Source organism: Sinohyriopsis cumingii, chromosome 11 (assembly GCF_028554795.1).
Source record: "Sinohyriopsis cumingii isolate HCF-2022 chromosome 11, ASM2855479v2, whole genome shotgun sequence".
NCBI lineage: Eukaryota > Metazoa > Mollusca > Bivalvia > Unionida > Unionidae > Sinohyriopsis > Sinohyriopsis cumingii.
The window spans coordinates 2128821-2155557 of record NC_142971.1 but is presented as its reverse complement, the minus strand read 5'-3'; the positions used below and the strand labels follow the sequence as shown (position 1 = coordinate 2155557).

The window sequence follows — 26737 nt, the reverse complement described above, 5'->3', positions numbered from 1 at the left end:
CACAACATGGGCAGAAATACAATTATCAATGCGAGAGAACCAAAATCAGACGATCAGGTGGCAAAAACAAAAAAAATAAAAAAATACGTGGAGAGCAACAACACCACGATCAGAACTGAGATCAGTAAGTACGTTGCTAAAACCGTGATACAATGACTCGCTATCTCAAGATGAGCGGAAAAAACTAATTTGAGAGAACCAACATCAAACAATGACGCTGTAACAAAGAAATACGTGGACAACAGCAACAGCCCGATGATGATCTCGATAATGACAACCAATAATAATAGAAACACAAATAGAACATTTAATGAATGTTTTGGAAATCCAACGGTCGTCGACAGTAAGCTCGTTAAAATCTCTGAAAATGCTCATACAACTCCGCTCATCAACGTGGTATACACATTAGCGTCTGGATCGGCAACGTGGTCACTGCAGAACAATTCCATCAAACATACCGCTCAGTTCACTGGTAAATTTGAGATATTTACGACATATCTATGGTGTCATTACACCGATAGATTTTTCGGAATCGTCTCGGTTGTGTTAAATCAGAAGGAAACGTTCGTAATGGATTCAGAAGACAAAATCCTAACCGCAACAACCTGTTGGTGGTATCTGGAATTCATCGCGAAAACACCTCCACTGGTAATTTAGTATATACCATAATGAATCCAACACAAGCTTTTTCAGCTGTCTTGAGTGTGCATTGACAGCCGCTTAAGTTTCATATTGTCGAGAGAAATTTGATCATGGAACAAATTTAGCTATATCATGTTGTTCGTGTAAATCCGCCAATGACAATTCCATTTCGCGTTGGAGTAATTTAATGAATCTATACACTGCCGCTAGCGTATATCTGCCCTCTTCACGTCGCTGTTGTATCATCTCAAAATCATTGTTGATTTCTTCAACATCGAGTTGAGCCGCGAGACCATCTAGCTGAAACTGTTCGATCGTAGAGATAATCTCGTTAATATTTTCCTGTTTCATTATACAACAAATGCATTTCTTGAATAAAAGATTTTATCTAGATCAATTCGATAACGCGTTGCTGGATCGCGTAAACTTATCGTGATGAATCCACGCGGGGTTTTCTGAGCATGTCATGTTTACCCCGACCCAGAGTAGCCCAGTTGAAACATGTATAATCAAAGTAATTCTGACGGGTCATTGTTTGATGTCGAACATTGCCGAAGGCTAGCACTAATCCGTTACGTAAGATTGTTGTGGCTAGAATCGAAGGACCGGACATCGGAGTTGCGAAGTCTCTTGGCATCCGTCCGTCTACGAGAGACGATGGCATAGCTCCAAAGTACGCTTTTGCTTATCCTTCTTTTTAGCTCTCTTTTCAGCTTGCTTTATTCTTCTCTTTTCCTCTGCGTTTTGAACTCCCTGCCTGACAGCTAGACGCCAGCTGGAACGGTTGTTTGCACAGCTCTCCCAGTCGTTGACATTGATGTTTGCTGTCTTCATATCCTTCTTGCAAACATCTTTGTAGCGCAGATGTGGTCGTCCAGTTGGTCGTGCACCTTCTGCTAACTCCCCATATAACAGGTCCTTGGGAATGCGACCTGGGTCCATTCTCTTGACATGGCCGAGCCAGCGAAGGCGCCTCTCACTGAGTATGGAGAACATGCTGTTCATGTTGGCGCGTTCTAGAACCTCTGTGTTGGGTACTTTGTCCTGCCACTGGATGTGCAGAATGCGCCGCAGACATCTCAGGTGGAAGCTGTTGAGTTTCCTCTCGTGTCTTGCATAGGTGGTCCATGTTTCGCTGCTGTAGAGAAGTGAGCTGAGCACGCACGCTTGGTAGACACGCAGTTTGGTCTTCTCTGTGAGGTTGGGGTTGTTCCAGACCCTCTGGTTAAGTCTGGCCATCACTGCTGCTGCCTTGGCAATCCTGCCGCCCACCTCAGAATCAATGGAGAGTGAGCTGGAGATGTTAGACCCAAGGTATGTGCAGTTCTCGACAACTTCCAAATTGTACCCATCGATGGAGACAGAGGGAGGGGAGTCTGTGTCCTGTGCCATGACATTTGTTTTCTTCAAACTGATGGTCAGTCCAAATTCCTTACATGCATGGGAGAGGCAGCATACCAGCTGCTGAAGTCCATCTTCCGTGTGTGATGTCAAGGCTGCATCGTCGGCAAAGAGCAATTCACGGATGAGTACCTCTGTGACTTTAGTCTTAGCACGGAGACGGGCGATGTTGAACAGCTTGCCGTCAGCCCTGGTATGGATGTACACTCCCTCGCTGCAGTCCTTGAATGCGTACTGGAGAAGCATGGAGAAGAAGATGGCAAAGAGCGTCGGTGCAAGGACACAGCCTTGTTTGACTCCGCTAACGACTGGGAATGCTTCAGATGTTGCGCCATTGAAGCACACTGTGCTGTGCATGTTCTCGTGGAACGACATAATGACAGCAAGCAGACGTGGGGGGCAGCCGATCTTCTGCAGGAGTCTGAAAAGTCCACTCCGACTAACCATGTCAAACGCCTTCGTCAGGTCTATGAAGGCAATGTAGAGGGGCATCCGCTGCTCGCGACACTTCTCCTGCAGCTGACGTAGTGAGAAGATCATGTCTACAGTTGACCTGCCGGCTCGAAATCCACACTGGGATTCTGGGTAGACGCGGGAGGCTAGGATCTGCAAGCGTGCCAAGGCAACACGGGCGAAGGCCTTTCCGACGATGCTGAGGAGGGAGATGCCCCGATAGTTGTTGCAGTCGCTACGGTCTCCTTTGTTTTTGTACAAAGTGACGATGTTGGCATCACGCATGTCCTGTGGGATGTATCCCTGTTGCCAGCAAAGGCAGAGGAGTGTGTGTAGGGGCTGGAGCAGTGCTGGTTTTCCGCTCTTGAGGACTTCAGGCGGAATGCCGTCGCTTCCAGGAGCCTTCCCACAGGCAAGGCAATCGATGGCTTTTCCGAGCTCTTCCAGGGTGGGCTGTGTGTCTAGCTCCTCCATGACAGGCAGGTCTGGAATGGCGTCCAGGGCAGTTCCAGTGACATTGTTTTGGGTTGCATATAGCTCAAGATAGTGCTCAACCCATCGCTGCAGTTGTTTCCCCTGGTCTGTGATGACTTCGCCCGTCTTGGACTTGAGGGGGGCGGTCTTGTAGCTGGGGGGGCCTGTCGCTTTTTTGATACCCTCATACATTCCTCTTGTATCCCCGGTGTCAGCAGCTGTCTGTATACTGTTGCAAAGGTTCAGCCAGTAGGTGTTGGCACCGCGGCGGGCGGTCTTCTGGGCGTTATTCCTTGCAATCCTGAGGGCTTGTAGTGTTCTGGGGCTAGGTGCAGCCTTGTATGCCAGAAGGGCTTTCCTCTTTGCCTCAGTCACGGGCTCCATCTCCTCCCAGTTTGCCTCATACCAGGCGACATTCTTACGCTCCCTCTTCCCGTAAGCTGTGATGGCTGATTTGTACACAGAGTCACGGATATGGGACCACTTGGAATCAATGGTGTCATCAGGTGTCACTTTGGTGAGGGCTTCCTTCAGTTTGCTGATGAACTGCTGTGTTTTCTCTGGGTTGCTTGCACAGTAGGTGTTGATACGTGGGTGACCCTTCTTCTTGGCGTGGTGCAGCTTCTTGGGTAATATTCGCACCTTGCTGGCCACGAGGGAATGGTCCGTGTCACAATCGGCACTGTGGTAGCTGCGGGTAAGGAGGACACTGGCCAGTTCTTCACGCCTGGTGATGACGAGGTCTAGCTGGTGCCAGTGGCGTGAACGTGGGTGTCTCCACGACACCTGGTGGATCTCCTTGCATTTGAAGAAAGTGTTTGTCACACATAGGCTGTGGGAGCAGCACATCTCCAGCAGTCGCTGACCATTCTCGTTGATCTTGCCCCTTCCGTAAAAGCCGAGACAGGTGGACCAGGCCTCATGGTCAGCTCCCACTCTAGCATTGAAGTCTCCTAGTAAGTAAAGGCTTTCATTGTTGGGGATACTGGATATTGCCTGATCCAGAGCCTCATAAAACTTGTCTTTCTCCTCGTAGGTGGAGTAGAGGGTTGGGGCGTACACACTGAAGATGCTGACCGGGCCTAAGGATGTTGACAGCCGGAGGGCAAGGATTCTCTCAGTACCTGATGATGGAGGTTCAATGAAGGCGATTAGCGTGTTCTTGACGGCAAAGCCTACACCATGCTGCCTAGGTTCATCCAAGGGCTTCCCCTGCCAAAAGAATGTGTAATTGGCTTCCCTGATGGTGCCGCTGTCAGCCAGTCGGGTCTCCTGGAGGCAGGCAATGTCGATGTTCAGTCGGGAGAGTTCTCTGTCAATGACGGCAGTCTTCCGTGCATCGTCGATCTGCTGTAGGTCAGTTGTCAATCCAGGACACATGGTCCTGATGTTCCAGGTTGCAAAACGAAGAGTTGGAGTCTTTTTATTTCTTCTTTTAGTCTTTCCTGGTGCAGAGTTTTGTGGCCCACTTGTCGAGATGGTTCTCTAAGCTCCACGCACCCAGTGAAGCAGGCAGGCCATGGCGGGCAGCACCTTACTGACTGGGGGCTGCCCAGCTTGAGGCGGGCGGTAGCTGTCCAGTGAGACCTGATGATCTCTCCCACCGTCAGAAGTAACCCCTGGCGCCAAGCTCTACGCCAATCGAGCTTTGACTTAGAACCGGTAAACTGCTACTTCTCGTGTTGTGCCGACGCCGTACGACGACGCTGGAGTGTCCTCTCCAGTGGAGCTATGAAGCCTGGGCAGGGTGGTATGGAGAATCAGCTGTTGCCCATGCAGCAGATCCCCCCTCTCCACGCTGCTGGTGTGCCCAAGGGAACGACGAATGCCGATACAGCTTGGCACCAACGGCGTCGCAGGAGTTGCCGGAATGACGTTGAAGTCAATGTCATACCGCCTTAGGGACTCCATCTCCGGATTTTCTGTCGGGGTTTACTCCCTTAGCCTTTCCCATGAGTGGGTATAGCCACAAGGCAGCAGAGGTTTGGAATCGGAGTTTTCCTTCTCCTAGATGAGCTACCATCCAAGGTTTACGAGTCCCATCTACCCGAAGCTTCGGGTTGCGAAGTCACAGACAGCCAATTATCACCTAGGTGTCGAAATGTTTCCAAGATCAAAAGAAATTGCCTGAAGAAGTGGGAGTGTCCTAACTTCTTTCCCCTGCAAACAGACAGACAGGTTGAACTGGCCGCTAAGACGATTGGACAGGGGCACAGCGCCACCCAATCAGAATCGAGATGGGGGGAGACCTTGATTTGGGCAGAATGATATCCCTGCGTTTTCCGGCAAAAGTTAGTTCGCTGAGAGAAATTACCCAGAGAAGAGGTTAGCGTAACTCCGAATAGCCATTCGTTATTGGCGGGAAAATCTTAGAGCGGGAAATTCTAAGTACAGAAAGCTTCAAAAGGTCAGTAGATATTTGTTCGGTCTTTGTGGAATGCGACTGCATTTTAATTGTAGGTCATATGTATACTTTATTATTACTAGAATCGTAGTACGAAGAATTACTTTGTTTTGTTAATATGTTTGTATATTTTGAAGAAATGAGTTGATATTTGTAAAGAATTATATAGCTTGCCAGCCGTCGTAAGAGTTAATATTGTAATTTACTATGTGGGTATTTTATAGTAGACTAACACATATGTTCATATGATTATAGATTTTGCCATTGTTGAATATTTGTAATGTACAGACATGCGTCTGATTTTGTCAGATTGTAGTACGATGAGATTAAATATATATGTGTATATACTGACGTGACGCAATGTATTGATGTCTGTATAACAATTCGCTGATACGGTGTTATTACGCCATTGTTTACCCTGCAAGAAGTGTGTGGGAATGTCGATGTGTATGCATGCGTGGCCGAAACAGTGACAGCTATCTGATGGTTAATTGTCGTTATAGTGTGAGGTGAGGTTCGATAAAACATTTGTTAACGCCTTGTGGTTTTTCACAGGAAGCTTTGAGGGACAGACCAGTTAAAGTTTGGTCCCGTTGTCTCGGATAGAGAGACGGAGGAAAGGAGGGAAGGAGAAGAAGGTGGAGTTGAAGTCTGGGAGCGGAATTGGAGGAGGAGATAATAGAGAGGGAAAGGAGAAGAAAGGAGAAGTTGAAGTCTGGGGCGAAGCTGGAGGAGATAGTAGAGAGGAAACAGAGACAAAGAAGGAGTTAGAGGAACGGAAAGAAGGAAGAATCAGCGGGAAGAAATAGATGAGTAGATGCAAGGACAGGGGGAAAATCGAACTCACACTGTAAATCACGGGATGAATTAGGCTGTCACTTGGTCGAGGGAAAGACGAGTGATTGGAAGTTATCGTTTTTTTAAATTATCACATTTATTAAATTGTTATTGATTGAATTTCATCTTCGTGTTCTCTATAATTTAACCGTCGGCATTGCTGACTGGGGGCTCAGAGCTGTAAATCTACATCATCACTAATTTAACTTTCTAACCTAACGAGCCAGGGTGGAACTTTCAATTTAATTTAATTAAATTATATTGGGAGAACCCCACCCCAATACGACAGAACGTCACAGAGCATGTGCGAAGAAATGCTTAAACCTACCTAAGTTTTAACGTCAGCGGATTCAAAATATTTACGTATTTGTTCTTGTTTTATTCGCCACGACACCCAATTTACACCGCTGGTGTCTTCTTTGATAAATGGCCCTAGAAGGTTCATGCTGCAACGACTAAAATAAAACGAATCTGCGGAGACTCTTACAGCGTCATTGGGAAATCTGTTGATCAATAGGTGTATTTATGAGTATGCCAACATAGATGATCTCAAATAATTAAACTGGGGAGAATTTCCCTCGTAGTAGATAACTATTATACCTGCATTTTTTCATCTTGCATGATTGCATTTATCCGTTCGCTAGCACACTTCGCGCCGTTGTGTCCTTGTCAACAAAATCTAATTTGGCTTGATCAATGATTAATCTTGTGCAACGACGTGCAGTATCAGATGATGAACCCTGAGTAAACTTACCAATAATTTTTGTGCCGATATCTTTGTCATGTTGTAGTAACCAGACATATTTTTGTGATTTGTATGAAATTATCATAGAGGTTACATTTACGGATGTGAGAATCTTAGCATCGAGCATGTATCGTAATAGCACTATTGGAGCCCAACCACGCTGATATTTTTGTGCAACAATCTTTGAGATTGACACTGGTATCCGGTTTATTAAAATGTCTACCAAGCCAAATTTATATCAAATGATGAATACTCGCTGAAAACTTTAATGACTCAATCTTGGCAAATACAGTTAGATCGATATTTGTTAGTAGCCCGTTTAGTGAAACTCGTGTCATTTCGTGTGTTTTATGCCCAAATCGTTTAAAATAACGATGACACTGGCCAAATCCACGAAGAGCCACCGGATAAGCAGCGATCTTGTCAACAGAAATCATATCAGAAAAATTATATGTTGTGTTCCAAAGACCACCATAGCCAAGCTCAACACAAGATTGTGATACATCATCGAGAAATTCTTTTGGAGTTGGGCGCCAATTAATTATTTATTTGTTTATTGTTGTGCTATATGAGCCACAACAGACGAAGTTGTAAAACAGTTAACGAGTAAATCATCGTTGTCAATGTTATATTTTACCAAGATTTGTTTCATATTTTGTTGGAGTGATCCCTTCCGATAAGGAACCCCAGACGGCAGAAGAAACTGGTCAAATATTGATTCATCCGACTCAGAATCATCTCTGTGAAATAGCCAGACCGATACAGGGTCACGCTTACTTATGTTGTAGATCTCTTCCTAGACATCGCCATCATAAAATCATATTGTTCCCTCATTTGGAATATTTTTCACCGAGTCGGTCCATACATGTGAATTATGATCATATACAGTTATCGGAGCACCGGGAATTGTACAAAATCTAATTGGTTATTGTTTTGACGATTATTGGAATATTTGAGGTTTTTCCTAAAATAAACACGTCATTTATTTTAGCTCAGTTAATAAGGGAGTTTTGCCAGTTATTTTTTAAAATATAGATTCTGTAAATCCGTTTCATCGTCTCGAGTTTGAAAAATATTATCTGACACGTTGAGCCACGTAATTTAGAGAGTCTGTTTTCATCAGAGCAAGAGCAGCTACGTCTGGTTCATTAAAACGATAAAGCGTATCAAAACTGCGGAAACTGGATATGCGTTATTGTCGTAAAGTTTGTCAATTCTGTTGAATTTAACTGCTTTAGAATTGTATCCACTATGATGACATTGTTAAGTCTCCGTGATTCCTTAATGGGGTAGAATTTATCACGAATAATCCAAGTCCGACCATTTTCACTAACATGTTCAGCAATAAATCTTATTCTGGATATATATTTGCTGTCATCATCAAGATTATTAACGATAGCAGATGCTCGTTTGTCATCCATTGTGGGATCAATAAATGTTCCATCGCCATCAATCTTAAATGTTAAAAACACACGAAACGCACCATTGTTGATAAATTCGTTCTTTGCTTGTTTGATAAAATCATGCAGTTGTAACTCAGATGGTATTTGTTTTCTGTCACCTGGTAATCTGTCAAAATTTGATTTGGTGATGTGCTCTGGCTCAGTAACAGATTACCTTGTAAACTCATTTTGTGTTGCTTCTGGTGATCTGGTGTAATTTTTTTAAATGAGATTTAAATCTGTTTTTGATTTTGGTAATATGGTTTTGTTCCCAATGAGATCTTGATATTTTTGTTGCAGTAATCTAGCTTCGTCCCTTGCTATACGATTACTTTTCATTAATATACATAATAGTGTTTCTCTGATTAGGCTTTCATCTAATTAGACTTTCATTAATAGTATAATGATCAATCAAACATATGACAGTTGCAAGTGGCTGATGGTGGGGCATCTGCACCTTGTGAACAAAAATGTCGCAAAGAGTATTGTGCGCTTCATTTACAGTGTTAGCCGTGGAATTACCGGCCCAAAACCGTGTCTGGTTTGTGGAGTTGGCGCTAAAGAAAAAACACAATTGTGCGTAGTTTGTGGTGGAAGAAAATATCTTAGGTTAAAAAGATATTTCGAGATAACAAGTGCTTCAGTTGATGTACCGCCATGTCGACCAATTCTGCGCGTCGGGTAATTCGGCGCAACGATACGTCATTTCTGTAAACATTGGATCACGTGCTATTTTGGGTCTGAAATCCATTTCGTCTTCAGAAAGAACATTTGTACATTAATTAAGAAAAGTGATATTCATAAAGTGTACAAAAATATCCCACATTTAGACTCGAAATGCACATAAAAATGTGATTTCTAAATGGCAACGTGAAGACCCACTCCATGACCTTCTTGAACCTGTAACCCAGAAAATTCGATTTATTATGCATCTTTTAGAATCATACAAATAAATACATTATATAAAAGATGGATGTACCTTAAAACAAAACTGTTTGTTAATCCAAGTTTTCAATTTTGCAAGAAGTTGTCCCACACGTACAAAATCGTCTGCTACCCAACGTGTCTACTTGCCGCTAGATTGCTAGAACATAAATTATCAACGAATTCCCCGGCGTATAGTCTGATTCTAAATTCTGTAGTAATTTTTCCCCATCAACAAGACATTGTAAAAACATTGCATCTTATTCATTGTTGTTTCTCTTCCACGTAATAGCTTATTTTTCATAAAATATTGAACTTTACTAACGTTTTTTACAAGATCGGTTTAGTTTGCTTAATATCTCTTGCCATTTATTGGCATTATTTCGTTGAATTTTGTAAAACTAGCTACAAACCTGACTTTATTACTAGACTGAACTGTTGACAGAAACAGTCCAAAGTAATATATTTCATTTCTTTAACCCGATCGATAAACATTACATCTTTTCAAAAGCTGTATGTAGAACAGGCCGACATATCGTGAGTCATGAAAACACGGGGGTGGTATCCCGTGTGGCCAAAATTAATATTATTTTGAACAGAATATTCTGCTGACAATTGCCTCTTTCAAATGGTATGCACTGCAGTATTAAAATTTCGTCAATCGGTCGAATTTGGTATCCGCTTTGCTTCAGTATCTGAGAGGAAAACCTTATGTGCGCAGAAATGCCCGACAGCAGTGTGTGTGTGTGTGTGTGTGTGTGTGTGTGTGTATATATATATATATATATATATATATATATATATATATATATATATATATTAGCATCTTGTTTAGTATGGTATGTATAATGGCCGAGTACGCACCATACACCAAATAGTGCTCATTTGTGTGGGCCTCCATATTGTGGGCTACGATAGTCTATATTTAGATCGTGACCGACCTATCCGCAAATGAAATGCCTTACCTACAGCGTACACAAAGCAAACTTGTTTATGACGATCATGGCGGTCATGTAAGGAAGCCTATCCTGTTACATGACAAAATCAGAAGTTAACGAAGTTTATCGGCCTGTAACATTCAACGACCGTAATATTTTATAGAAGCGATTTCTGAGCATCCTGTTAGACTACTTAAATAACAGTAAAGCTTTCTTATAACCGGTGAAGGATACTTTTCATAACTGTTGAAAGGAAAATACCGCATATTCATTCAGTACCAGCACGGCAGTCAGGATGGGATCAGGGTGGATAATGGGAGCTCATGCCCGGGGGAAAACGGAGAGGATTGCCGTGCCTGCCATGCCCATGCCAATGGCAATACTATGCTGTGTGCTGAATTTCCTGGTTCCTGGCCTTGGTAAGCTAGCTACAGCTCTATGGTTAATATTGACCCCCCCCCCCCCCTCTCTCTCTCTCACACACACACACACACACACACATCGGATTATGGCAGTATTTACATTGCCTATACTTCATCTCATTCATAATGAGGTCTGTAGCGCAGTGTGTGTGGTCATGACGTTGTACAGACACGGGTTCATATAAACCACAATGGACTAAAGGTCCAGTGAACAAGGCTTGCTTTCTGACATGAAGGATTCAGTTTGCAGTTTGTCAGCGAAGTTTTAGTTATGCGTTTTGTTTACTGCATTGTCCTACATCTGTTAGCAAAGATGTCAAAATTTTAGAAAGTACCGTTCAATACTAGTGATCGGTTACCAGGGTACCTGATGAAAGGGAAATTATATTAAATGTGAACCTTAACTGCTTTAAGTTCATACATATCAACCCCCTGAAAGGTATAAACATAATTGTTACTAATATGAGTGGCAAAAAAGCACAATCTGAGCATAAGAAGAGTATATATGGCATGCCATAATTACAGAAAACCGTATGAAAAACAAATATTTTTTTTTGCTACTTACCTGGATCTGCAGTTACTTAAAATTCTTGTCACATATTGGCTGAATTCATATGGATTAGTATGAGAATACAGACACAAAACAAAATGATAAATTATTTATGGATAATATTCGTTGTTCTACTTTATGATTCACTTTTGATGAAATGTCATGAAGTCTAGTCCACAAATTCTGCAATTGCTGTATTTCCTCACTGGTAAATTCCTCTTTCAGAATTTGTAAAGTACTGTTGATTTGTCTTTTAACTGATGCAGCTTGTTTTTCAGTTTAACAAAGTCAGTCTCTTCCATCATAGTTTAGTCGTATAACATTCACGAGTCGTATCAATAAAGCCTGTTTCAAGTAATATTTGGTACCATGCTTTTTTAATATGCTGGTTTGCTTCTTAAGTGTATCAAATTATAATGAATCTGTAGCACAAGGTTTCAAATTCAAGAAACCCATCTGTTTTCTTGTAAACGTGTCATGTGTATTTACTATAAATAGAAAATAAGGAAACTGTTTGACGTACATTGCCAAATGGTTGTACACGTCGAAAATACAAGAGCAGGTCTATGATGGATCAGTGTCACACAATATGAGCCTCGAACTGTATTTGTTATTTTGTGTCTCGCTAGCTCCTGATGTCGCCAGATATAATCTTTGATCTGAACTAGGAAACATTTGTTTTTCTTTGTTTTGTTTTTACATGGGCTAAACGGGTAACCTATTGCTAATTTTGTTACCTGGTTATCATGAACAGGCAGATACCATAGTACCCATTGACACCTCAATCCATTAGCACAGGTTTGTTAAGTTTGTAATCGCTACTCCTATATTACTTAATGAAGTGTCATAGTGTTATGAAACTTTACACACATATCCATCTCATGGACTATAAAAAAAGTATTTGCATTCCCTCATATTCATCCCTTAAGTGACATTAAAAGCAAAATGCATCAAGGATATAAATAATGCACAAAAGTTGTTCATTTCATTTATTGATTTATAATTTCTAACCTGATTGTCATGAATGAGTCACTGACACTGTCAAATTATTGGCATTTCAATGCATATTAAAGCTCCTGATGTAAACAAGCAAACAGACTACTTGCTGTCCATGTCTGGTTTTTAGAATAGTCTATTACGCTCCGCTTCTGACAGTCGTATACTCAATATTCCCACTATGAAAACAAAGTCAGATGGACAGCGTTCTTTTGCATACCAGGCCCCAGCAACGTGGAATGAATTGCCCACTGAACTTAGACACAAAGATAAAGTGATCACATTCAAGAGGGCTCTCAAAACTCACTTATTTCGACTGCAAGAACAAACTTAAAAGACCTAATAATGTTTCCTACCTTAAATATTCTCAGCATGTTTTTTAATGTTTTCAAATTTCATGGTGTTTGTTTTTGTAATTATATCATTATATGTTTTTCATCTTATATGTGTTGTCTAATGTTGTAAAGCACTTAGAGCTTCTCAAGATTAGGCGCTATACAAAGTCCTCATTATTATTATTATTATTTCAGTAGAAACTGGGTCACTGTGTACAATATTTGTAGTGTCTAGTTTAAATAGTTCTAAACCAAATTGAACAAATAAATCCAAAATTTATGGAATTATTGAGATTTTCAAAGACAGTGAACAATATCACATCTCTGTCTTGAAAACATAGACTGTCCCAAGCAAATATGGCAACCATGCTATTAAAGAAACTGTTTGATTCAAAATGCCGACAAGTTGACTATTTAGGAGTCAGTGGCGACAGTCAGGTTCAGAACTTGTAAATCAGTGAATGAATTGATGACTAGGTTTTGTGGAATTTTCATATCCATTATGACTTGTTTTTGAAACCGATTTGGGGGTACAAATAAACAGGATGGGGTGAGAATATACTAAGGATGGTTTTGAACGGAAATAGGTCTGCTTAGACATCCAAAATCTTGCTATTGCCATTCCTCATAAATAGATATCCATAAATTATGATGCCTGGTTGGTCTGAAATGAAAATGGTGCTGCTCAGACGTCCAATAGGGACACAACAATGGCAATATTGAAAATATTATCACTGCTGGAGTTTTTGCTGAAGCATTTCTTATAATGGCTATAGTATTGACAAATACTTAATATTTGTCTGCATGGGTCCGAATCTGATGGAATGCTTCTTGATAGGTAATACATCCTCATCACACAAGAAGGCCACAGTGACATATATTTCACACTTCACTGACTTTGGTTACATTTGGCACTCTAAGACATTTTTTTAATATTTTCCTAAATTTTACTGGTTTATGAAATGTTTTTGCATTTAGCTCATGATCAGATGGGTTTTAAGTACAATTATACCTAGATTTGTGAAACTTAGCAAGTAATTGCATCTTGAGGAATAGTACAACCTCATCTTAAAAGTAGGTCACTGTGACACATATTTCATTTTTCAGCGGGTTTGGTTACTTGCACTTTTAGCTTATTCTTCAAGCTCTGTCCATGGTAGATTCATATAGCTAGATGAGTATGTACAGCACTTTTGGTACCTGAGCTTTGCAATAAAAGAAGGTCATAGTGATTTATGTTTTGCATTTATTGGCTTAAGCTTCTGTGTTCATCTCATAACCAAATCAGTTTTTAGCACCCTATATCAGGGTGATACATTCGGGTTCAAAGTACACACAAGCACCAAGTAAGGGTCCTACAACTTTATGTAAAATAAAGCTAAAATCTTCACAAAACCTAAAAACCAGTGTTGCTTACAGTACCAAGCCCAATTAAAAACTACCTGCTCTTGTAACCATTCTGCTCTTGTTTTAGTAAGGGTTACAGGTAAGGGATTTTAATTAATTTAACATTTGTGCCTTATCCAGGGGCATGAAGTCCAGACTTAGTTAGCCATGGAACGATAAATAACATAATGAAACCTGTTGATGGTCTCTGGTGTCAAATATCCAGAATGCTGAGATTAATGTTCTGGCCAACTGTCACTACTAACACCGAGAATCTGATAAGCACTTAGGGTGAAATCATGCTTAGAACACAGGGGTCAAGCTAGACTTGAATTTTAGGGAGAAAGGACTTCTCGTTTTGGACTGAAGTAAGAGCTAATCAGGGAGAAGTGGGAGCAATGCAAGAACTGCAATGGATGGGTAGATGTTGTTTTCATTCTCTTATTTGAATTATACCCTCTGTTTCCTATTATGCATACTGTGCAGTTAACATTGGTTTTAAGCAATAATTTATTTTCAAGTAGAAAATGTTCTGTTATATATATATATATATATATATATATATTATAAAACAGTTGGTGAGTGTTAAACTATAATTTTCGTGTGCAGTGTTGTTTTTTTTGTTGCCATATGACTTAAAAAGAAATCAACAGAAGCCATACGTTGTAATGAGTTTCATCTAGTAAACTAGATTAAGGTATTTTAGTTGCAAGTTAGTAACAATGCTTATTCAAATACCCTTAATAAATAAATATTTTGTTTACTTTCTGAAAGTTCCCTTGAAAAGATTTATAAATTTGTTTGAAACGACCCCTGTACCATGTACATGAGAGCATATGCACACGTCTTTCAAATCATACTGTTAGTTCAAATTTCTTTTTTGCCCATAAAACTTTACAGAAACTGTTCATAGACAACACTCTGAAGAATTAAAGTCTGTATATGAACGAACAAAACCCACCTTTTCAATTGAATCAATGCAGCCAACACGTAAGCGAATCTATTTTGTTAGAAAGGGTGGGGTTCTTAATGTAACTATTGACTTTATAGCTTCATTACAACAGTCCATTGATAGGATTGCAGATATATATGGTTTTATTATTTGTCTACCTACTTGTAGTAACATTAGGCATTGGTTAAATTGTATTTGCTTCGCTGTTCTTTTTCTTTGTATTTTCAAAAAAACTACTGAGGTCCAATATGTGGCAGAATTTGAGCAATAGTCTTAAGGTTGTCAATGGTGCAGCCATCAGACTGCTTATGAAAAAGAATATAACATCTTCCATGATGCAAATATTTAATTTTCACCATTTCACCACCCCCAGCCACTTGCTTGGTAGATGAAAGGGATGTTCATCTTTCCATCTGTGGAGTAGGTAGTTTGAGTGATAACTTGAAATTGTTGCAACATTTTGTGTTTATATGTCACAGGTAGATAGTCCATGAAAAGATAACTGATCAACAATTGATGTGGTTGAGGTCGCTGGAGCTGACAGTGGTTTCAATTCCAAATGAGAAGCATTATAGTTTTCCATGAGTCCTCATAGGGGGTCATTACTGAAGAGTAGGTTGCACTTTATTGATTTGAGGATGAAAATATTAAAGGCCAAATCAATGTAAATCCAAGCATATTGTGATTTTAGTTTCTGTGTGACTTATGAGGCTTTCTGAAACCATCCTCATCAAATATGGAGGATAGATTTACCTGGATAAGAGGTAGGCTTCCACCAATCTTAAGTCTGAAAGGTCCATGTTCACTGTTGCTCAAGCTTGACTTTTGGTATCCTCGCAATAACTAAATTTTTATGTGACATGTTCTGTTATTTCACTTAAACTTGCTGAGAGAACTGTACTTTAGGTGAGGCACCACCCTTTTATTTTGTAGATGAAACAGTTAAAGGTAATTGTCACAGGAACCCAATTTTTTTAATAGAAGTTTTCTTTGGTGTAATCTCTTCAAACTGTATTAATGAAGAAGCAGTTCTCAGTTTACATGAACTGTCGTTTGTTATTGCAGCTCAGATTGTGATTTTGGTTTCCACATGGTATTTCAGGTTTCAACCTGATGAATTTCATTATGCAATTGAGGATTATTGAACTAGATGTCAAAGTTCAAAGTCATTGGAACTCGATTGTGATTTTAGTTCTTACATAATTTGATTTTTTATATATATCAAACTTCTTAGATGGACTCCATGTCCATATAAACAGAACGGTATTGCATCTGGAGTAGGGGTAGGTTTCAAAGGTCAGAGGTCAGTGTATTGGTAGCAGCTGATGTTTGTTAGAAGTGGGATGACCCCCTCTTATGATGGCTTTTTCCATCCTTTTTTCAACAATGGAAATTATCATAAAAGTTGTCTGGGTTTGGTTTCTAACTGTTACTTGCAAATGGTCTCCCTATTGATCAAATTAAACAACTTCTGTGTGAGTCTGGCTTTGACAGACCATGTTTCCTTTAGTTCTAAGGACCATGTCATCTGAAAGGATCTTAAATGCTTAGACACTATAAACAATTTTCTCTAATCACCTAAATGACCACACATCAATAAAATCATATAGTTTCACACTTGCATCATTTTTGTTGTTTCATGTTTGTATGATTCCCCAATAAGCCTGTCTAAACCAAATATTAGTGCTTTATGCCATACACCACCCAATACAAAGAATTATTCCTAATGCAAATTACAAACACATATACCTAAAGATGCCTAGATAAGTCTTTATGTTAAGAAATTAGGGAGGTACATTTTATGCAGTTAGTCCATGCTTTGATAAAGTTTCATGAATGCTGTACATTATGAGATATGCTCCTAGAAATTTTCTAATTACTCTGGTTGGGAAATATATTCCCAACACCAACTCCCATAATCAAAATATAATCATTTAAATTGAACAAAGCTATAAACAGAGACATAAATAAAAATAGTATCTACTCTAAGTTTGTTAGAGTGCACTGTGCAATGTCTACATAGATCATATTGAATAAAATGAGCAGTTCCTGTATGAAATATGTTGTAACCTTTCCCTCAGTGTGATCATAATTATGAGTGAAGCAGTCAATGGAGGAAGAAGCAGAAAAACTTAGGAATTGAATTGCATGTGATTGAAAATGTTTTTTTGTTTGTGTAATGAAGAGAAATTAGTGTTATTATACAGTAGAGATGAGGCAAACACATTAATAAAAACAACAACATTATGTTGTCAACATCGATATTTTTAACTACTAAATATTAGTTCTTCATGGGCCTGGACAGCACAGCATTAATGTATTTACTTGCCTGTAAGGAAGTCATGGATTGGTTCCAGTGCCATGATGTGTTTTGGGATTCAAGATGTTTTTGCACCAAAAACAACTCTACTTGAAAGGTCGTGCTTTGTTGTAGTCATGGAAATATTGTCACAGCAAATCTTATAAAATTTAACATGTAACTTCATTGTTTTATCACTCTTTTCTTCAGGTACTATACTGGCAGGTTTTTCTGTGTTTTGCTGTTCCCGAAATGAGGACATGGCTTGCTATATGCGCTGTGGGAGTTGCTGTATAAGCTTTGGCATTGGCCTCCTTCAGATTCTTACATTACCGCTGTTACTTCTGGGCTGGATATGGAGCTGTATTTGGGGAGTTTCCTTCCTTGGCATGTCAGGTAAAACAAGATACAACGGTTGGTCTGATGCTATTCATTCGCTTCATAAATAGGGCAGGTTACAAATTAGGTGGATGTGATGCAATGCATTATAACCTCATCTCCACCCCCACCCCCATAGCCCATGGCAGCTAAGTTTCAAAATGTAGAGTTAAATGGAGAATGATGTTCCTGGGGTGAAATCTCCTTACAGCCTAATAAAATGTCGCTCTGTTGTACAACTGAAAGTGTCGTTATAACATCATCTTTCGTGGAAATAGAAATAAATTTATATTCTTTAGTTTAGTAATCTAGGTTTCTGTCTTCTAATAATTAAAATAGTTAACTATCTTGGAGTACGTAGCCTTATGTCCTGGATGGGATGAAGAGGACTAATTATATTGGAGTACGTAGCCTTATGTCCTGGATGGGATGAAGAGGACTAATTATATTGGAGTACGTAGCCTTATGTCCTGGACGGGATGAAGAAGACTAATTATATTGGAGTACGTAGCCTTATGTCCTGGACGGGATGAAGAGGACTAATTATATTGGAGTACGTAGCCTTATGTCCTAGACGGGATGAAGAAGACTAATTATATTGGAGTACGTAGCCTTATGTCCTGGACGGGATGAAGAGGACTAATTATATTGGAGTACGTAGCCTTATGTCCTGGACGGGATGAAGAGGACTAATTATATTGGAGTACGTAGCCTTATGTCCTGGACGGGATGAAGAGGACTAATTATATTGGAGTACGTAGCCTTATGTCCTAGACGGGATGAAGAGGACTAATTATATTGGAGTACGTAGCCTTATGTCCTAGACGGGATGAAGAGGACTAATTATATTGGAGTACGTAGCCTTATGTCCTAGACGGGATGAAGAGGACTAATTATATTGGAGTACATAGCCTTATGTCCTGGATGGGATGAAGAGGACTAATTATATTGGAGTACGTAGCCTTATGTCCTAGACGGGATGAAGAGGACTAATTATATTGGAGTACGTAGCCTTATGTCCTGGACGGGATGAAGAGGACTAATTATATTGGAGTACAATGCAGTTATAGTCAGATATTAAGTACATGTTTTTGTCTAGCCAATAAATGTATATAAACTGTGGACTTTCAGATGAAATCCAGTTACAGAATTTTTGTAAAAACTGATGGGCACACCAGCATTCATCTTAATATTTGTTCTTTAATATCTTGGTAAAAAAAATTAAAAATTGTCGGTGTTCATTATGAAAATAGTAAATTATTTCCAGAACAGAAGTTACAAAAAGTACTTAAACCAATGTCACCATGATATCTACCTGCCTCAGTATTAAGAATTTACGTTAATAACTACATCTAAACATAGAAACAACCAGAGGAATGTAGAAAGCTAGTCCTCAGCATGGATATTTCTCATCATTCTGTAATGACTTGTATTCACTATAATACATCGATTTTGTTGTTCAGTTTACCTTGTTGTGTCATAAATGGTGTGTTACAATGTGTTTATGACCAATGGAAAATAGCCATGTTTATAGAGAGCTTAAACTTTCAGTTTTGAAGGTGTGTTGTTTTGCACATTGTCGAGGTCTTCAGTTTTGGAGGTAGGTAAATCTTACATGCAGTCTGCAATCTGATAATGCCTAAATAGAAGTGATCAGTTTTGCAAAGCACCAGAACTTGTGAAATTTGATTTAGCATGTATGATTATTTGATCGTCATCTTCAACAAGTTCACTTGATTTTGAAAGACATCCACAAGTACGGTAGTAATGAGGTGATCATACTGTACATTTGATTGGTTAAGATTGCACACACTATAGAGGCCATAGTCCTGATGAGATCTTGGTCAGTTATGGTGTCTAATCTTGGATCATCAACATCTTGGGTGAGCTTGATTTTGAGTGACATCCACATATATACTCTTGTAATGAGGTGATCATACCATATATTTGATTGGCTAAGTTTGTGAATATTCCAGAGGTCAAAGTCCTAATAAGATCAGATTTTATATGCATATGACCTCACATGTATTTAATCCAATAGTGTGAGTAAAATAACGGCTCAACATACATATTTTCTGATTATGAGCATAATCTGTGCCAAGTTTCACAGCACTCCACTGAAAATTGCAAGAAGTATACCTTCAGATTTTTATTAAATGTGTTTTTGTATGATAATTGTAAACTGCAATGTGAGACAGTGGGAATCTATGGATAAAAGCAAATTTAGAACCCCCAAGCTGCACTTGTTCTTGATAGCAACATTCAAGATAGGAAACTTTAATAGTGGGGGCATGGTTATTTAATTAAATATGTGAACAAAACCCAGATTTGCTGTAGTTTCTGTTTCAACCTTGAAATTTCCTTCTTATATCAGTTATTATCGAATTTCCTTGGTATATCAGTCATTATCGAATTTCCTTGGTATATCGGTCATTATCGAATTTCCTTGGTATATCAGTCATTATCGAATTTCCTTGGTATATCAGTCATTATTGAATTTCCTTGGTATATCAGTCATTATCGAATTTCCTTGGTATATCAGTCATTATTGAATTTCCTTGGTATATCAGTCATTATCGAATTTCCTTGGTATATCAGTCATTATCAACAAAATGTTTATTATTTTTCAGCTGAATACTACCATGACAATCCCCTTAGTGGAGGAACAGTTTTGCCAAATGGATCAAGTACAGCACATCCCCAAGGGATTGTGATAATTCAGCATCAGCCACAGGCCCAGGGGTATGGGCAGAGACAGCAGTTTGGACAGCCATATTGCAGTTATGGACCAGCCACTGTTCCACAGCCTCCTTCATATCAGGGGATTAGCAGTATCACACCCACTGCGCCACCCATTGGGGAAGGGCAGTCTTACCCAAACGAGCCACCACCACCCTATGACTATCATCTTCCGCCCAACAAGCAATGAGAGATTTGTGTTTATATTGATGAAGCTTAATTATGTCTTTCACTAAACTGTGATCTGTAAACCTTGCATCCCAGAGTTGTTCTTGAAGGATCGGTGTCATTTGTCTTGAGTCAAATCACCAGCAGCGGCTGCGAACCGATCAATAATTACTGTTATAATTTTCAACAGTTTATTAGTTTAATTAATGAATGCTGTTCAAAATGTTTTTATTGCCATTGCTTTAAAATAGAATACATACATGTGATTTTTTTTAATGAATTGTTTTGAATTTGTATTAAATTAAAAGGCAAGTTTTGCTTTCTTTCATAGACTGCTTCAAATAGTGCTGCCAGTTATTTATAGGTGGAAAAATATAGCAACCAGATAGCGTTATGTAAGCCATAGACAGACAATCCTTGCAAAATTAAAGTATTATTAAGTATGATGGAATCTCATGGGGGATTTGAAAACTTTACAGATATATGTTTGGTTTGGTATTGTATGGCACATTGTAACACAAGTAGGTTATATAGTGGTGAGGCAGTTTAATATAAGTGCCATGTCCAGTGTCACACCATAGTAGCCAGCTCAGGCTGGTTTGATGGTAGGATTTAAACCTGCCCCCCTCCCCCCATCAATCATGAATTTGGCATGCTAACTACTGAGGTTTATTGAGATACATGTATGGTTTAGAATCAGATATTTCAGTGCAGTATTGACATTTCTTCATTGTGTTACATGTATCATGGTTGGTTTCCAGGATACAATTATTAACATTTCATTGTTATGTTACATGTATCATGGTTGGTTTCCAGGATGCTTGTTAAGGAGGTTTGGTTGAAGTTTAGTGCTTGAAAGGAAGGTTCATATTGCATTTTATTTATTGTACATAGCATGTAATGGGCATGTGTTTTATGGTCTCCATACAGAAACAAGTTTACGTTTTTGTTTCTAAAATACATTGTTTGAATGTATTATATTATCACTCACTGCTGGCCACAAATTATAGTCTCCTTGTAATAGCTGATTGTACTAAGCATTAGAAGTAATGATTACTTACACGCTGCTTGTAAACTATTTACTCATATGTTAGGAAACTTCAGATGCTGAAGTTAAAATGGGAACTGAGACTTTTACTTTTCCACCCAGATAAATGCATGTTTCCAAGTGACCCTTTAAGTGATCACAGTATTGTCTTGCTGCTTGCACTCAGGTCAAATTAGACTTATGTTTTTATTGGCAAAAAAGGTATAGTTGAATTAAAAGAAAACTATAAAGTTTACTGTTAAATATTTTATGAAAATATTCCCCTAAAACAACACATGGTATATATGCTAGAGTTGCACTAGGCAGTGCAAAGCACATGACACATGCTCGAGTTTCACTGTAATGGCAGTGCCGATCACAGGGCATATGCAGAGTTTTACTATGGCAATGCCAAACATATAGCAGATGTTAGAGTTTTACTATGGTAAACCCGAACCCATGGTACATATGTTTGAGTTTCACTATAATGGCAGTGCCGATCACATGGCATATGCTCTAGTTTCACTATGGCAGTGGTGAATACATGGCACAAGCTTGAGTTTCACTATAATGGCAGTGCTAAACACATGGCACATGCTAGAGATTAACTATGGTGGTGCCAATCACATAGTACACATGGTATTCTGTGCTATGCTATATATGGCAGTACCGAACACATGGTACATATGCTATTCTGTGCTATGCTATATATGGCAGTACCAAACACATGGTACATATGCTATTCTGTGCTATACTATATATGGCAGTACCAAACACATGGTACATATGCTATTCTGTGCTATACTATATATGGCAGTACCAAACACATAGTACACATGCTATTCTTTGCTATGCTATATATGGCAGTACCAAACACATGGCACATATGCTTGAGTTTCATTGGCAGTGATAAACAGATGGTATATATTCTAGAGTTTCAGTGTTGCAGTACTGCACACATGGTGTATGTACTAGTAGAATTTCATTATGGCAGCCAGGATTCTCAGATTTCAAAACTAAAGAGTCATTTGACCCTTGATGCCAAAATCTCAAGAGTCAAAATGAAAATCTCAAGAGTCGTTTGTTTTTGAGTCATGAACTCAGTTGGGATTGTTCATGGACAAACTGGTGCACAACATTTCTTACAACTTATGAGATTTATTTTCCTTCTCCTAAGAATTGTTACTTTCTTTCTGTTTATTTGGAGTCTGAGGGTCGCAGTGATCATCACTGGCAGGTCGTATTTGAGACAGAGAAAGAAAAGAAACTTCTTTGAGCCATTGTAATTTAATTAACAAATACACATAATGTAACAAAATTATTTCACCTCATTTTTCAATCTTGAGTAATTCTACAGCATGAAAAATATGTTGGGAATTAAATGTCCTTTTGGTTTATTTTTTGTGTGTGCAGACTTTCATTTAATGCTTTAGAATTTTGTGTACAGCTTCATTGGAAAGGTGGTTTTGAAATCATGTGACTATTGGACCTCTGTTGTCATGGTTACATAGGTTGTAAGATTTGGGTAGACATGTAATCAACAACTGGTGAGTATTAGGTAACATTTCATGAACCCTGTAGTTTTTTCTTGTCTGTCTACAGGTTGACAACATAACAAATATTATACTCATAATTCTGAGAAAATAGATCATCTTTCTATCAGTTTGACACAGGTATGGCTCAGTGGAAGGGCATCTTAGTTGGATAAGCCATCTATAGTACTTAGTAGCTACTGTATACTGTCCAAATTCCAACTTTTCAATAGGCAATGGGTTCTGCATCCTCTTCCTGAATAGCATTATCATTGTCTGCTTTAATAAGGAAGCAGTCAACTTTAAAACAATTTGTGATTGTACCAAGCGTCGTCTCTGATCAGGCTTTCAAAATCCAGTTGATATCATCCAACTGAGTAACTTGCTTATAAAGATCACTAACAATGTCCGCACATTTAATCTTAGCCACAAGGTAGCAGATGTATAACTATAACCATTTAGTTATTAATACATGTAATTAACCTTAAAAGTTGACTCTTTTGTATGGTGCAAAGACTTCAGATTAGCTTATTAGTCAGCCTTATTCTGTGTCTGTATGTGTGTCAAGTGTTGTTTTAACCATGCATGCCCTTAGGGGTCTTTCTGGGTCTTTGTCTTCAAAATCAGACCATTACATCACTGCTTAACATAATTAATCTGTTCCAGTGTGTGTCAGGAAATTAGGAGCTAAAGTATATTTTAGTTCAACTTTGTTTCTGTATTATGGGGTATTTTTAAGCGTAAAATTGAAATTTGGGATAAAAAATTGTTCCAGTGTTCAGAGTTGAGGAGTTCTTGTTTTATAATGGTATTAAAGAAGGAAAATTGTGGGACTAAAAAGAAAATTCAGTCTTATGGGGATTCCGGAATCCTGAGGGTTCACTTTTGAGGAGTTTCACTGTAGTCCATTGTGATGGACAGTACATGCACTATATGAAGCTATGTCAGAAGTAAATCATGGTTACTTAACATTGGTGTACTGGCCCAAATGAACGTGCATCATAAAAATGCACAGGCTGAAATTCTCATGCATCAGAAATGGATCAGTTTAAATTGCAAAGCAAAAACTAAGGATATAAATCTATTGAGAACCCTGACAGTGCAGAACACATTATGTATGCTTGAGTTTCAATAATGCAGTGCCAAACAAATAGTACATATGCTAGAGTTTCAGTATGGCAGTGCTAAACAAATGGTACATATGCTAGAGTTTCAATATGGCAGTGCTGAACAAATGGTACATATGCTAGAGTTTCAATATGGCAGTGCTGAACAAATGGTACATATGCTAGAGTTTCAGTATGGCAGTGCTGAACAAATGGTACCTATGATAGTTTCAATATGGCAGTATGGAGCAAATGGTACATATGCTAGAGTTTCAATATGGCAGTGCTGAACAGATGGTACATATGCTAGAGTTTCAGTATGGCAGTGCTAAACAAATGGTACATATGCTAGAGTTTCAATATGGCAGTGCTGAACAAATGGTACATATGCTAGAGTTTCAATATGGCAGTGCTGAACAAATGGTACATATGCTAGAGTTTCAATATGGCAGTGCTGAACAAATGGTACATATGCTAGAGTTTCAATATGGCAGTGCTGAACAAATGGTACCTATGATAGTTTCAATATGGCAGTATGGAGCAAATGGTACATATGCTAGAGTTTCAATATGGCAGTGCTGAACAGATGGTACATATGCTAGAGTTTCAGTATGGCAGTGCTGAACAGATGGTACATATGCTAGAGTTTCAATATGGCAGTATGGAGCAAATGGTACATATGCTAGAGTTTCAATATGGCAGTGCTGAACAAATGGTACATATGCTAGAGTTTCAGTATGGCAGTGCTGAACAAATGGTACCTATGATAGAGTTTCAATATGGCAGTATGGAGCAAATGGTACATATGCTAGAGTTTCAATATGGCAGTGCTGAACAAATGGTACATATGCTAGAGTTTCAGTATGACAATATGGTGCAAATGGTACATATGCTAGAGTTTCAATATGGCAGTGCTGAACAAATGGTACATATGCTAGAGTTTCAGTATGGCAGTATGGAGCAAATGGTACATATGCTAGAGTTTCAATATGGCAGTGCTGAACAGATGGTACATATGCTAGAGTTTCAGTATGGCAGTGCTGAACAAATGGTACATATGCTAGAGTTTCAATATGGCAGTGCTGAACAAATGGTACATATGCTAGAGTTTCAGTATGGCAGTGCTGAACAAATGGTACATATGCTAGAGTTTCAATATGGCAGTGCTGAACAGATGGTACATATGCTAGAGTTTCAATATGGCAGTGCTGAACAAATGGTACATATGCTAGAGTTTCAATATGGCAGTGCTGAACAAATGGTACATATGATAGAGTTTCAGTATGGCAGTACTGAACAAATGGTACATATGATAGAGTTTCGCTTTGGCAGCATTGAGCACAGGGTACATATGCTTAGGATTCAAAAGTTTATACTATAATATTTGTATTCATATGATTCTTTTTTCCAGATTTCATTTACGTTTTCTGTATATGTAAAATTAATATTTATATGTTACTGCATTTGTATGGGAAAATATGAACAAGTTTGCATGACCTTGCAAAGTGTAGTATTTTTTTCAGAAAAAATGAGTTAATATTTTCCCGTACAAATGCAGTAACCTTTTTATTATAGGCTCATTTTGTTTAACTACCAAAGGCTTTATAATAAAAGACATTACAAGAAAAATTTAGTTGAGTTTATGCTTTATTCCAAAATAAATTCACAGCTGAAGATTCATCAATACTCAATAATAGTATTCATGCGCATTTAGCTCCACCCAGCGAGGTTTTTTAAAAAAAAATTTGTGCACTCTACATCGGTTTCAAAAAGAGTTATCATCTTGGTCTACTTCGGTTTAAAAAAGAGTTATCATCTTGGTCTACTTACAATTGAAATTTAGAATGAATGAATCCACATGGATTTTGTTTCTATATTGATTAAGCTCAATTCTGCTTTTCTGATTATGATGGAATGGATTATCAGTGTCAAATCAGTGCAGTAAGGATAATGAATTTCAGATCTGGAAATGTAGGCTACTTGAAATTCCAGTATAGCTTTTGTGTGTGTCAGGTTTTACAGGACATGTAAGTCAGATTTGAAGAACTAACTAAAAAACTACAATTTGAGGAAATTCAAGATGCATAAATGTAAGTACATGTATATTTATTACCATTCTTGTAACCAGCTAAAGAAGATATGTTTTTGCCATGTCACTTGCATCTTGCTATTGGAGGGACCCCATCTATGACCTGTATCATACAGTGTCATCTATCACTAGCCTATTATTGTATCAAAATAGTTACATGGGGAAAATTGAAAAGCACCTGTTGTTTGACACTCAATTTACCCAGTGGAAATATTAGTTTTTCATCATTTTGGCTTTTTGGTTCTGAGGCTATTAGTTTCCTACTTAAACCTTAAGCTGCATTTTTTCTTCTTCGAATCTAGTAATTTTGACAGACTTGTGAAATGGTACATCTCTGATAGATATGCGTTAGCCCTTGGCCTCAATAATGCTTTTCGATGCTATATTATTTTCGACCCTAAAGAGCACTCATCATAGTCTTAACCATTTTGTTTGTGAAAAGATAGAAATATTCTCCTAAATACTCATTTTATTTGTGAAAAGATAGAAATATTCTCC

The 26737-nt window shown here is 38.7% G+C and overlaps 1 protein-coding gene across 1 annotated transcript; it reads left to right on the top strand.

Moving 5' to 3' along the window:
• The first annotated feature begins 10293 nt into the window (after positions 1–10293).
• On the top strand, positions 10294–25779 carry LOC149787518 (uncharacterized). Its single transcript, XM_089973645.1, has 3 exons — positions 10294–10679; positions 17411–17596; positions 20209–25779. The coding sequence occupies exons 1-3, from the start codon at positions 10556–10558 to the stop codon at positions 20505–20507; spliced, it is 609 nt and encodes a 202-aa protein (XP_089829771.1). The 5' UTR covers positions 10294–10555; the 3' UTR covers positions 20508–25779.
• Positions 25780–26737: the final 958 nt, after the last annotated feature.

What these genes read in the sequence shown, in the direction of transcription:
- LOC149787518 (XM_089973645.1), top strand. Translation starts at nt 10,556, where the DNA reads ATGGGATCAGGGTGGATAATGGGAGCTCATGCCCGGGGGAAAACGGAG. An exon ending in TTTCCTGGTTCCTGGCCTTG is followed by an intron (nt 10,680 to 17,410) that starts GTAAGCTAGCTA and finishes TCTTTTCTTCAG; the next exon opens with GTACTATACTGGCAGGTTTT. An exon ending in TTCCTTCCTTGGCATGTCAG is followed by an intron (nt 17,597 to 20,208) that starts GTAAAACAAGAT and finishes ATTATTTTTCAG; the next exon opens with CTGAATACTACCATGACAAT.